We start from the raw sequence: 14,033 nt of genomic DNA, 5'->3' as shown, positions 1-14,033 counted from the left end.
TAAATATAGCCAAAATATGAAAGCAGAATCCATCCTATACACATTAAATTTACAAGGAAATTAGCATTCAGAAGTAGGAGGGTCTTCTTCTTTGAATAAATTAAATAAAAAGGACCTTTTGTATTTATCTACATACATTTAAAGGGATTAAACATTTGGCTTTTCAATAAGGGCCTTTTTAAGCTTGTATTCATGCAAGCTCATCAATTACAAAAAATACATAAATTTGGAGATGCCAGTAAAAATAGCTGACAATACTAAATATTTCAATGTACTTGCTGTACTACACTTTCACAATTTGCTTCTTTATCTACCGAGAAATAAGAAGGTTTATTTCTCCTCCTAAAGAGTTACTTCACAAAAGAAGTTAAGAATTCATCTAAGTAGCCCCATAAGCTTCAGCATTATGATTTAAAGGATATTGTCATGTGGGTAGGCATTTATACATTGCACTTTTCTGAAAGGTAACCATGCACCCAGTACCTGCATATCTTTAAGACTCAAAATACCAACCAGTCTGTTTCAGTCCAATCACACTAATCTAGTGGTTTAGTTTTCTTACGAATTTGAAAAATCCCAAGTCACACTGGCTCTTTCTACTAACCAGAGAGAACCTGGCTAGCAAGAAAAATTAGACCTATAGATAGAATAAAGCTGAATTCAGCGAATTATCGAAACTTCTGTTGTACCATGCTTCATAACCCAAAATTTTATGGAAATTCCTATGCTACTCTGGATCATCCACTTCCATAAAAATATCGCTGAAAAAATATTCTGAGATGCTGGTTGGTGCCTCTTCTTTCTCCTGCTCTTTAGGATAAGCTGGCTTCTCAGACGTTTTATCACAGGAAGTCTATAAAAGAAACATGCTTTTATGCAGATATGCCTCAGCTGGTGTAAAACCGAAGTATTAAAATGTTAAAAACAAGCTTCCCACTTCCTCCCCTTCTGATACAATTAAAATTGTTTCCTCTTGCAAAATTTCTTTCATTGAAAAAAACTGGAATACACCTAAGATACTGTAACATACCAGTGCTTTGCTTCTTTCTCAACTCATTTACTTGGGTGAGTGAATAACATTTTTCTGTGTCTAAGCAAACTATTACTTGGGAGTTATTGTTCTCTAAAATAAAACTTAAATGGAATACCACTCTTGGGTCCATACTCCTAGACAGATATCTAAAAGGCTTCTTGGTAACTCAGAGTATCACATGGCTGGAATGAGCAGATGTCTTAACCTATTTCCTTGCAGCAAGGGAGGTTTAGGTTGGATATCAGGAAAAACTCTCTCACTAGAAGGGTGGTGAAGCACTGGAACAGATTACCTAGAGGGGTGGTGGGATCTTCATGCTTGGAGGTTTTTAAGGCCCAGTTGGACAAAGCCCTGGCTGGAATCATCTAGTTGGGGATGGTCCTGCTTTGAGCTGGGGGTTGGACTAGATGACTTCCTGAGGTCCCTTCCAACCCTAATTTTCTATGATTTTGCTGTTTAATATTAATAAAGCTTGGCTTAGAACTGTTTCAGAAATGAAGTAGTAGTGTTAGATAAATAATGCTAGATACCTGGTGTTGCCTGTACAAATTTATCTGCCTTACCCACAAATGAGAAGACCCACAAATGAGAAATGGGCTCCTAGAGCAGACATATCTTACAAAAAGGGGAAAGACATGACCTTCAAACCACAGGACTGTCAGGCTGTTGCAGCAGCAAGATGCAACTAGACAGTTCTCTTGGGAAAACTAGAACCTAATGTCAAATGAAAAAAATGTTTTCTAGCTACTGAGGGCTTTAAAATTTGCAAAAAAAAAAATCATAGGATCCTTTTCATATACAGTTTGAGAGGAACCAATTCTGTCAGAAAAGTCATTTGGATAAAGAGGAAGTGTTAGCAGATCGTTTGACTAAAGTGAAATCTGTCCTCCCCCCCCCCCCACCCCCCCAAAGTCACCTCTCCATGGACCTTATATCCACTGCACTATTTTAGCTTTGAAGTACTTAGATTTTTAGGTCACTCATTCTTAATGCTCACTTCAACACTGTGGTGAGATCAAGAAAACAGGAAAGTTAGTTTCCTTATGAGAAACTCAGTTTACAGAGGAAGAGTAGCTCAAAAATACTTTCTATTGGCTTAGACAGGACCATAACATTGTGATATTATGGTAACAAGCCCATAAAACCTACTAGACAGATTAGTGTTTTGAGGATTATAGAGTTCAAAACCACTTTTCTAATGTTAACTAATTTAACTAACATACTTTACAATTTTGAAGATAGTGTAGTTTGTGTGGAAAGTTTAATGCTTCCATTCTGCATACATTCCCTGCCTCCTCAAAGTCTCATTTTCCAGACTAGAGGGGTAACATGCTGGTTATGGTACAGGTAAAAATCTGATGGATAGCAACTAAGAGTTAAATACAAGCAAGTTGACTCATTTAATCTCATCACCAACTGAGCATGGTTCTTTGCAAAGGTAATGCTTTGATTAATAAACATATCTAGCATACCAATGGGACATGCTGAGATTCTGAGGGTGTGATGCATGGATGTAGTTCTCTGCTTCTGTGCAGCAAGACAGAGGGTCTATCAGGTCCACATCTTTGCAGACAACTGCCAAACCACAGCCCAGATATCAAACCTAGGATCTGAAGTCTAAAACCCTTGAAGATGCACTGAACTGAATTAATATTAGAAAAATAGAAATATGTTAACAGACACCACCTTGAACCATTAAGAAACCTCGCTCGGATTTTATTCATTTGCTCATTCATGATGGCATCTGTTCTCTCACAGGCAGCCAGACTTAATTATTTTTCAGGCAGACACCTGTCCTGTCTACAAGGTTTACAGTACAACATTTTCAAATGCTTTTTAAATAGTGTTGAGAAACCTAAGTCCATCGACTCAAAAACTTGAACTACAATAACTAAATCAGCTCGTGTACGGACAATTATTTTGTAATAAAGGAGAATGGTATTTGATATTGTTTAAGTCAGAAATTGGAACTGACTAGAGAGATCAGAGCAATAGGGGTTTCAAACCACCAGGGTAGATTCAGTATTAATACATGCATCTCCTCCATTCAGGTAGGAGAGAGGGAATGTAATTAAACAGCTACTCAATTAACTTCAGTTGCATTCTTCTAACAAACAACATTAAAGCTTCTGACTAAGAGGTAAGGTGGCAAATGGGGAATTTAGGGACATACCTGGACCTAATCTGCAGCTGATCTGTTGAAAGAAATGACCCCTCCCCCATACCATTTGAAATACATTTTTGGAAAAAGACAATATTGTGTAAAATTAGACAGCAATTCCAAGATTCAAGATGCTTTATGTCCACTGCAAGCATAGGACTGCTCCTTGTAATACTTGGAGATTGCTAGTAAATTTCTCTAGCATTTAAAGAGAAGTGCATCTTAGTTCTCCCTATCCCACCTCCAATCATAGCCAACACAAATCCTACAGCAAAAGTAAACTGAGCTCTTCATAGCTATGAAAATAGTACTAATGTTATCACTTCTCTTGCTCGTTCTCTCACACCTTGCTCCCAACTGCTCTTCATCTTTCACACAAGATGCAGAGATGGTTAAAAGTAGCCATATGTACCTTTACTACAGCAGCTGCTGTATTCTCTCCTTCAGCAAATGATGTGCTTGTAGAGGGAAGGGAACAGGGCTCTAGAGTCTGCCTCTTGTCCTCTGTGGATGGAGCAGACCTTTTCAGACTTCGCTTTGAGGCAGGTATTTGAGGTTTTTGGAATTTCTCTTTGTTCCCTTTACTGTCTTCTCCAACGTCAGGGCTACTCTTTTTGCAAATTAAGGATAAAAATCCTAGAGGTTTTCGCCCAGGCCTATTTAAAATAAAGTTTATTACTGCCAGCTTGCTTAAGGAACAATGAAGTGGAAATACTGTTTTTAGTTCAATAAACAAGTATGACTTGTAACAAAAAACAAACATCTCCAAACTATGTAAATGATCAAGGCGTTCTAAAATAAATTGTTAGGAGCAAGTTAAAAAAAACCCCACCTTTCATATTGGAACAAAATATATTCCTGTCAAATTTAATAGCACAGTTCTCTATGGAACTACAAAAGCCCTCAATAGCCTCCTTCCCATATAGCTTGGGAATAGGAGCCCTCTGTTCATGGTGTAAGAGTGACCTATACAGCCTCCTAAATATTCCACGAGAAAGATTCCTTGTCGGAAGAAATGACTCTCTCCTTAGAAGAGCAGTGGGGATTTCTTCTTCCCATTTGTCCTTTGCCAATGCACTGCATGGGGAAAAATCCCACCTCCCAGGGAGAACCCTGAATAGGTTCCAGAAGCAAGACTGAAAGATCTGCTGCAGGACACGTCAATCAATGTCATCATTCCTAATTAGCAGGTCTCTGTGACTGAGGCACAGGAACAGGGAAAAAATTATGTTGAGAGAGGTACAAAAAAGTATCAAGTGTCACTTTTGGTTGGTAACCTTTCAGTCACGGACTGTTATGTCTAGGCAGCACCTACATGTCAAGGGTGCTCCTGGAATACATGGAAGTGACAACTACAATTCACCCCACCGCTAAGCTGGGAAAAGAAGCAGTAAAATCACCATGTGTCAGTAGGCAAGGGGGAGGCCATAAGGAAACAAAAAGCAAAGGTCAAACAGAAATCTGATTTTAAAGTGTGAGCAGTATATTAGTGCTTGATAAAAGAACAGAAGTCCAATATAAAAGGTGGAAAGTAAATTAAAAATTTAAAAATTGGACCATCTAAAGGAATTTAACAATTATGCTGCATTCTCTGTATGTCACCTATATTATAATCTCTTTGGTGTAGTGAGATGTCTTAACATTGCTCTGGAAATGTTCAGTATTCTCTGGGTATTAAGTAACAGCAGTCTAATGTTTGGGGAAAAAACAGAATAGTTATTGATTGATTCAAAGAAATGGTTATTTGACAAAGCTAATAAATTTATGGTTGTCCCAAACCCAGACTAACAGATAGGTGTCTACATCACAAAATACAATTTTGTTGGCTGCATAAATAGACAAACAAACAAACAAAAAAGACTGAGCAAGAGACAACTGTCTGTTCACTTATACGTTTACCAGGGAAGTGTGGGAAATGTGAACTAGCTGTGACCATGCAATATCCATGCCATGGCTATAATTTTTCAAATTCAGAAACAAAACAAAACCAGTCAGATTCTTAATAGGGTTTTTTGGTCTCTGTTGTTCGGTTGTTGAAGAGGATGCTGTTTTAGAGAATGGGCTCTCGGCACTTGGGTGTCACAAACAAGAATCAGAGGGAGCTAGACTGTTCTCAGTACTGGCAAATGACAGAACAAGGAGCAGCGGTCTCAAGTTGCATCAAGGGAAGTTTAGGTTAGGTATCAGGAGAAACTGTCTCACGAGGAGGGTAGTAAAACAATGGGACAGGTTACCCAGAGAGGTTGTGGAATCTCCATCCGTGAAGGTTTTTAAGACCTGGCTAGATAAAGCCTTGGTTGGGATGATATAGTTGAAGATGGTCCTGCTTTAAGCAGGGGTTGGACTAAATGACCTCTTGTGGTCCCTTCCAACCCTAACTTTCTATGATTCTATGACTGTCCTTCTCCTAATGCCAAGTGCAAGGATAACCTCAGGCATTCCCTTTACAGAGAATAGGCCTCAGTACAGAAAAAGGTTAAAAGCCAGTATTTCAAGACATACCTGACACATGTGGTTTTTGATGGGGCTGCTATAGTTCCAGTATGTCCTGACTGTTCAGGTTCATGAACCTCCACAGATAGTCCTTGCTCACTGGCTCCTATTTTTATCTCAGGGTGTATTCCAGATCCCCCTTCATTTAAATATTTGCATGCTGATTTATCTTCAAGTGGTAAAGTTTCTACATTCTGCAAAGATTTAGGTTGGCCTCCTTGTTCTAGTTGCGAATCTGCAGATGTAGACAAAGATGTTGAGGTAGGTATATTTTTCTTCTTTGAAGATCTCAGGTTTTCCAAAAGTTTTCCTGTAAAAGTGACAAGTGATTAAGCATAAATGGGGAACCTGAGCTCACTTTTCAGTGACGAATTTAATTTTGCCATAAAAAAAATAATATTCTGCCATAATGGTGCAAAATACTACTACTGTTATTAGAAAATATAGTATTTGAAGTCACTATAAGCAACACTACGTTTCTCGCCCCACCCCCTCGGAGGCAGGAGAAAGGGAAGGAGTAAGCCATCTACTTTTCTTTAAAAAACAACAACAACAACAACAAAACCCCACACAACTACTGTTACAGTTTTCAGGTCCAAAGCTTGACCCCACTTAAAAGTTTACAGATTGCACATGCAGACTGAAAAATTCAGATGTCCCACCAAAAGTGTACAAGTGCTCCTTGCACTACTTTATGGTGCTCAATCCAGTCATTTTGCAGTTATGGGACTATTCCACAGCCTAAGAACTAATTAGTGAAATTGTCAAGGGTCCACACAAATGAAGGACATTCAGATTTAATTCTCAAAAACATTCTTGAATTCTGTTTCTACAACCAGTGTGCTATGCCAAACACTTCTTCATCATGTTTACGCCCTTCACATTTTTGGATAATTCCTTCTTTCATTAAAATTTTTAACTGAATGTATTTATTTGCCTTCTTCAGTCTTTCCTCATACCTCAGTCCTTTCTGTTTCAGTACTTCTCCCTGCATGTGAATGTCCATCTTTCTCATTATGAGGTGACCAGAACTGAACACATTACAAGTTAAGAGGAGGAATTTCATCTCAGACAGTTCTGGAGTGTAAATACCCGATCCAAAGTTTAAGTCGCATTGGTCAATGGGCTTTATATCAGACTCTATATCCGCCATCCAGATTCTCTATGCAATGAAAAGGTAAGGAAAGCTCCCCTGTAGCTATGAAGATCCCTAGCAATTTTTTTGCATCCTCAAAATGATTTTTGAATAAAAACAGCATAATATCCAGTGAATAGTTTGGGTTAACAGCTTTCTGCTAAACAAGTGTAAATACTGGTATATTTACCACACTGAAAACAATTAGGTCTATTAGTAACTTTTTTCTTCTTCCCCCAATTTAGGAGATTAGTTTTTTTTAAGCCAGATATCGAGATATTGGATGATTTAATAGTATAGTACCTGAGTTCAGATAGCTGAACTCTCTAATAAAAAGTAATCTTAGTCTTCCATTTCCAGTGTCTAGAGACACTGAGATTGAAGTGAACAAGGTATATTCTGTTGAAAAACACTAAAATAAGGTTTGGTCACAATAAAAATCCCAAACAAGGTGAACCAATTCAGAGTGTTTTCTACTCTGGAGCTCTTTTCAGTGAACTCATTTCGCTTAGAGGCAACTATTAAAATTAATGAAAATAATTTTAATAAATAGTATTAAACTAGCAGTACTTTTGAAATTAACTGCATTAATATACTAAATTTTGCCATATACCTAACCCAAAATAAGTTGCAGTTTAAGTAAAAAGAAGATATTAAATGCAATAGAACCCAGATCATTCATGTCTGTGTGGTTTGCAACTTGCATATGTTTGCAGCGGGTTGCAAAACCAAAAATGAGCCATTTGTTCGTTTGTGCAGTTATTTATTGCAGCTTTTCATGACAAAGGACACAGCTTCTCCAACCTACTGGAGCTCACAGTCCTGTGCAGCTGATCAGAGAAATAGCACTTTTTGATGTAAAAGCATACACATGGAACACCTAACCAACTCTGCATGGCTATTTGCTGTGGCCCTGTGTACCCTCATCACAAGGAGGTTAGATTTTTGCCAGGTTAGGTTTTTAAGTCACACTCATAATACTAACACTACAGCAGAAAAGCAGCCTCCCCCGCTTTCTGAACACAATGCCATTAGCAATACTAGTTGCTATTTTGCTATTTAGCATTCAAGAGTTTCTCCTTAAAACCAAGATTAACTTACCAGCAACTTTTGTTGGAGCATGTATCAATTTAACTGAAGATTCCTGAATTAAACAAAATGTAAAAAGTTAATTTTTCCTTTAATCTGAGGCAAAAACCCAAAAAGAAACACTAATATTGCACACTTCTCAAGACAGCAGTAGGTCTTACAAGAAAAAGTCCTAAACTTTGGATACCATTTACATGATACTTAACTAGAGGTGCACTGATACATTGGTCTATATCGTATCAGCACCAATAAAAGGAAAATTGACATTAATCGGCATTCTGCTTTCTTTGGCTGATGTGGCCGATATGCCACTAATAAATGCCGTGTGTATGTGCACAGTCACACCAATCACACAGTCAGCCCAGCAGTTTAGAGAGCAGCACCTGACTGGTAAATCTGCTGGGGTCAAGGGGCAGAGGGGAAGGAAGGGCTGTGGGGGGGCAGAGTGAGGCCTCCCCATGGGTGAGGGAGGGAGTGCAGCAGGAGTTGGAGCAGGGGCTGCACAGCTGGGATGGGGTGTGGGATGGAGCCACGAGTAGCTTGTCCAGGGGCTGCAGGGTGGGATCGGGGGAAATGGCTCCTGCTGCTGCTCACACCCCCAGAACAGACGTAGGAGATGTGCATCCCCTGGATCTGTGCATGGGGCAAGGGCAGGCTGGAGCCAGCAGCTGTACTGGGCTCTTCCCGGCAGGGGTGGAGCTGGGCCAAGGCAGGCGGTAGTGGCACTGGGACTGGGGCTACCCTGTACCCCCCACTCCCAGTGCCACCACTGCCCACCCAAGCACAGTGCCAGCTCAGCCCCACCCCCACCAGGAAGAGCCAGGCACAGGCCCCTGGTCCCAGCCCATAGTGGCAGCCCACCCTTGCAGATCCAGGGGGCGCACACCCCCTATGCCGACCCCAGGGGTGTGCACAGCAGCAGGAGCTGCCCCCCACTCCCTCCCTGCACCCCCTCGACAAGCTGCTCACAGCTCCATCCCACATCCCACCCTGGCTAGCCAGTGCCTGCCCCAGCCCCAGCCCCTACTCCTACTCCTCCCTCACTGGGGACCTTGATCTGCACCCCCATGCCACTTTCCTCCCCTTACAGACTTACCAGCTGGACGCTGCTCTCCAAGCTGCCAGACTGCTTATCAACAACTGGATCGGTACCAGCTGATATGGCTCATTAATAATCAGCCATCAGTATTGACCCAAAAAATGTTTATCAGTGCACCCCTATACTTAACTGACCTCCTAGGATTAGACAGCAGGCTTCTTAAGGTGGAGGAATCTCTATGGCCATATTAGACAAGCAGGGATGACAGGCAGAGAACATAGAAAAGTGTAGGTGGGGGAAAATATTCTCCAAATTACCAAAGCTGCCCTTATAATACCAAGATGATGACGACTCAACTCAAAACACTGCTCCATAAACTCAGCCATATCATGAAAGCACAGGATGTGAACCTCGTCTTCTGGTCAGTTAAGCTTCCTCTCTCAGGATCATGACATCACTTCCTGAAACCAAATGCTCAAAACACTATTCTAGCCTACATTTTCCCTGCCTCCTCAAAGCCCACTTCCAAAAGCAGGATGGAAACACTTAACATACTGCAAAAGACATTGCTAGCATGCCAGTTAAAGAGTCCAGCGGTAAAACTGACTTTGTATATCAAAGTGAATATAAAAGAAATAGTCTATGTATTTATTTTTCCTCTGGCTTAAAAAAAAAAAAAAAAAAAAAGCAGCTTGTTACCGACTTGCAAAAAGCAAAAACCAAACCAACCAAAAACCTTGATTGTCTTAATTTTCCAATTAGGCAAGCAATTTAGTTATGCTAGGTATTTTGAAATCAATTAAATATTACAAGCACATACCTATTATACAATGCACAAAAATATATTTCCTGAATTATTCTCTGACCTTATACTATAGATCAGTGCTTCCCAACCTTTTTTGGCTGCAACCCTAAACTGGCCACCAACAGGACCTCCAGACCCGGTGCTGCGGGGGCTGCTGGGAGCAGAGTGTGGTGGCAGCCTGGGGGAATGGAAGCTTCCATTGCCCCCTTTGTGTGCAGTGGCCTCGCCCCATCCACCCACCTGCTATTTCCGGGCCATACACGAGTGTGCGGGCCCTCTGTGACCCTATTGAGGACCCCTCATGACCCTAATTTGAGTCACACCCCAAGGTTGGGAACCAATGCTATAGATGCTTACCAGCTTATCTTCTGTTGAAGTAGATAGACTCCTCTTGGCAGGAGGAACATTATCTTCAGTATCAGTAGCACACCTTTTCCAAGATGTTGACTCCAAATTAAGAAATGGCTCTGTTAATGTTCTTTGTGGTCCTTCAATTTCTGTACAGTTGTCTAAGGACGGAGCAACAACTTCACCAACTATGGGTGTCACGGATCCCATGCTTTATTTATAGCACAAAAACATTATTGTGAAGTTACTCTTATTAAAATCAAAATTAGTAGTGTACATGATAAAAATTAAAAGTAAACATGAATATTTCCTTATACTCTTAACTTCAATCTTTTTGAACCCTTGAGATTTTCATCTAAGTGGTAAGACTTGTAAGTTTTAAACCATGAATTAGGAACTTTCCCTACCCTTACAAATATGGGCTCTGTTTTCTTCTCTGTATTATACATTTTCTACTTTAACTGTATATTTTGTCCATTTCTCCTGTATTTCTCCTTTTAGGATAAGCATACATGTTGCTGCATTGTGCTAGACAGCTATATTCTTAGCAAGTTCCAACATATTTATCCTAAAGCACCCTAATAATTAGCCCAACTGCTCAGAAACAAATACAAATGTAACTGATATAACATATTGGTAATTTACCTCTGCTCTCCCACCGTTTTTGCTCCATCTGTATTGACTGGACTGAGTATTATTGGGGCTGGCAGCAATGGTTCTGAGGTACGTTCAAGTGAAACAGACCCATCACTGTATTCTTTAGAGTCAGTTGGGATTTCCACCAAAGTTAAAATAAATGTTTGTTCTTCCAGGTCTGGTTGATATTCATTGTTGCAACCACTTACTGCTAGAATTTGTAGAAAAGAGAGGAGAAGAAATAAATTTTACCACTTCAACAGCTACAGAAATCATTCTAGCTGTGCTCTGTACCATAACCATAGTAAATGTCCAGTTTCTTGTTCCTTGGGCATAAAATGCTAAGAGTCTTGTAAAGATAACACTGCTTGGTCCCTTTTAAGATAAAAGGAAAGATCCAGAACTCTCTCAAACTGCCCCTTTTGGAGCTAATTAAGGAGCTGTATATAATCTCTACAAGGAGTCCCAACCAATGTCTTCACTTAACGTTATGAAGGCAACAGTGCCCTGAAAACATGCAATGTATGAAGATTCACCATTTTCTTTAAACACTCCCCTACAGTACATGTAAGGTTGTTTCTGTCACAGCAACAAAAGGTTTTAAAGCTTAGTTTTCTTCAATGACCCACAACTTAACATTTAAAAATAGTTCCCATCAACAACTTCCTGTCATTCTAATCACCAGCATAAGTTGCTTTACTAGCATATACAATCAAAACACATCAATATGGTCAAAGAAAGCTCTCAACTTTTTTGATCCACCTTTGCACAAGTATATTTTATATACGCAACCCACAGACTAAATACATACACATGCACTAAAAAGTGCTTCTGGGAAGCAGTGACCCAATATTCTTAACAAGATTCCTGGGCTACCACACTGTTTTGCTATTTTAGACCATTAATGCACTGTACCTGAAGTCTCCTTTGGGCTGGTTAAGCACTGATGATGAAGTTTGTGAGCACTTGCCTCAGTCTACAAAAGCATATCAAGCAGAAATATTAGTAAACCTGGCAAATAATACTGGAAACCAGAAAAAGTCTAGTGTCTCATGAAGATGCAGGGTCTTGTTGAACACTAAGCAAGCGCTGAATTTGGTTATGGCGTGACTTTTTTAACGTTTACCTCCAGGTACTTACGTGAAAGGATACTAATACAAGGACTAGCAACAATTGGAGAACAGTAAATAAGGCATTGCTTTACATATAATTCATATGCAGAGCATTATCGTCATTTTATAATAATAAAATATTAAAAAGTTTATATTTCCCACAGCAAAATCTTGCCACAGCTGACTCTCATGATGGATTCCTCAGCAGTGCAAAGAAAAATCATTAGTTGCGTTGCCAATTATGGAATCGTTACGGAGTCTGAAGAAAAACATTCAGCTTAGTCACTCATCTTTCCCCTCCTGTGTCATGGCAGACAGCACTGTTAAAAACCAATATTTTACAGCTATTTCTTATATTTCCTCCCCCCAGTATTAGGAAGGCCAATTCAATCTTGTACTTTGTTTCACTTGGTATTGTCAGCTGAGCTCTCAACCAACTGGGCAAAAGAACCTAGTTATCCTTCCTAAGTTCTTTGTTGGTCAATTACTAGTACAGGGCTGTCCAACTTGCAGCCTCTGGGCCACATCCAGCCTGTGAGTAACACATGGCCTGCAAGTTCCTGCTAGCTGTCACTTCCTGCATCACTCCTGCTGCTGCAGAGGCCAGGGTCTACAAACTCCTACTCCCCTTCTCCTGTTTCTACTTCCTGCCAGGAGGGGGAACAAGGATCCAGGCTACATAGCACATACAACAGGAAAAAGCTGGGCTGCCTGTCCATAGTGCATGGCATGAGAGTGAGGCAGGAAGTCAGGCTGTCCATGCTCTGCATACGGTATGGGACCTGGCTGCCTACTGGGGGCAGGAGAATAAGTGCAGTGTATATCTGCTGTAATTCATCTGGTCAACCATCATAGATTATGGTATGTTAGACTATACATCCCTGACTCTTCTATTTAGCAGCTCTCAGTGGATGTGTCCTCCATGAGTGTCTAACCCGGGGCGAGCAATTATTTTGGGCAGAGGGCTGCTTACTGAGTTTTGGCAAGCCATTGAGGGCCACATGACAGGCAGCCCAGGGCAGATTAATACTAATTTTCTAAATTCTGGGGGGGGCCTGTGGACCAGAGAGAATGGCCTAGCAGGCCACATCCAGCTCCCAGGCCGCATTTTGCCCATCCCTGGTCTAACCACTTTTTAATGAATCTGTCTATACCGGCTGCACCTGCAACGTCCTCTGGCAATGAGTTCCACAAATTAAATATACACTATGTAATTCCTCTTGTTTGATTTTACCCCTGCTTCCTGTTCATTTAAAAAAACCCCACACCAGACATGCACAAAGCTTGAGAAAGTAAACTTCAAGGGGGGGGAATGGGACACGGACGGATGACGGGGAGATGAAGGGAGTCCGCATAACTAACTTTGTGTATGTGCACATTAGAGATACCTTGGGCCTGAAATACAATAATCAGCCAAATAGTCTACAAATCATAGGGTTTGAAGCCAGGAAAGACCATTCATAGATGGTCACCAATTCCCTTCTGCGCCCCCATAATGAATTTATAGGCAGCCACAAGGTCGCCTGTCAACCTTCTCTTGCGGAGGCTGAAGAGGTCCAGGTGCCCTAATCTCTCCTCGTAGGGCTTCACCTGGCAAGCCCTTAACCATATGACTGGCCTTCTCTAGACCCTCTCCATGTTATCCACATCCCTCTTAAAGTGTGGCACCCAAAACTGCACGCAGTATTCCAACTGCGGTCTGACCAGTGCCCGAAAGAGGGGAAGTATCACCTCCTTGGTTCTGTCTGTCATGCATCTGCTGATGCATGCAGTTAGCTTTGCTGACGACTTCGTCACACTGACAACTCATGTTCATCTTGGAGCCCACTAGGACTCCGAGATCCCTTTCCGCTTCCGTGCTGCTGAGCAGGTCATTTCCTAGGCAATAGGTATGCTGGACATTTTTCCTCCCTAGGTGCAGCACTTTGCATTTCTCCTTGTTAAATCGCATTCTATTGTTTTCTGCCCATTTGTCCAACCTGTCCAGGTCTGCCTGTACTTGTTCCCTGCCCTCCGGTGAGTCCACTTCTCCCTACAGTTTTGTATCATCCGCAAACTTGGACAGAGTACACTTCACTCCCTCGTCCAAGTCACTGATGAAGACATTAAAGAGTATTGGTCCAAGGACCAAGCCCTGTGGGACCCCACTGCCCACATCCTTCCAGGTCGATACCGACCCATC

At 41.1% G+C, this 14,033-nt stretch overlaps 1 protein-coding gene across 2 annotated transcripts in view; it reads right to left on the bottom strand.

The window, feature by feature from the left end:
• Positions 1 to 14: 14 nt before the first annotated feature.
• BDP1 (B double prime 1, subunit of RNA polymerase III transcription initiation factor IIIB) overlaps positions 15 to 14,033 on the bottom strand; it is a 71,189-nt gene continuing 57,170 nt past the window's right edge. For both annotated transcript variants that reach the window (XM_025205645.1, XM_025205644.1), the window contains exons 35-41: positions 11,655 to 11,715; positions 10,749 to 10,950; positions 10,113 to 10,314; positions 7,924 to 7,966; positions 5,697 to 5,997; positions 3,607 to 3,850; positions 15 to 853 (exon numbers count right to left, since the gene is read on the bottom strand). In XM_025205645.1, the coding sequence (XP_025061430.1) occupies positions 728 to 853; positions 3,607 to 3,850; positions 5,697 to 5,997; positions 7,924 to 7,966; positions 10,113 to 10,314; positions 10,749 to 10,950; positions 11,655 to 11,715 (1,179 nt within the window). In that variant the 3' untranslated portion in view covers positions 15 to 727. The remainder of the gene's footprint in view (positions 854 to 3,606; positions 3,851 to 5,696; positions 5,998 to 7,923; positions 7,967 to 10,112; positions 10,315 to 10,748; positions 10,951 to 11,654; positions 11,716 to 14,033) is intronic.

Source organism: Alligator sinensis, unplaced genomic scaffold (assembly GCF_000455745.1).
Source record: "Alligator sinensis unplaced genomic scaffold, ASM45574v1 scaffold274_1, whole genome shotgun sequence".
Classification (NCBI taxonomy): Eukaryota; Metazoa; Chordata; order Crocodylia; family Alligatoridae; genus Alligator; species Alligator sinensis.
Note: the sequence above shows the minus strand (reverse complement) of the source record. Positions and strands in the feature narration are given on the sequence as shown.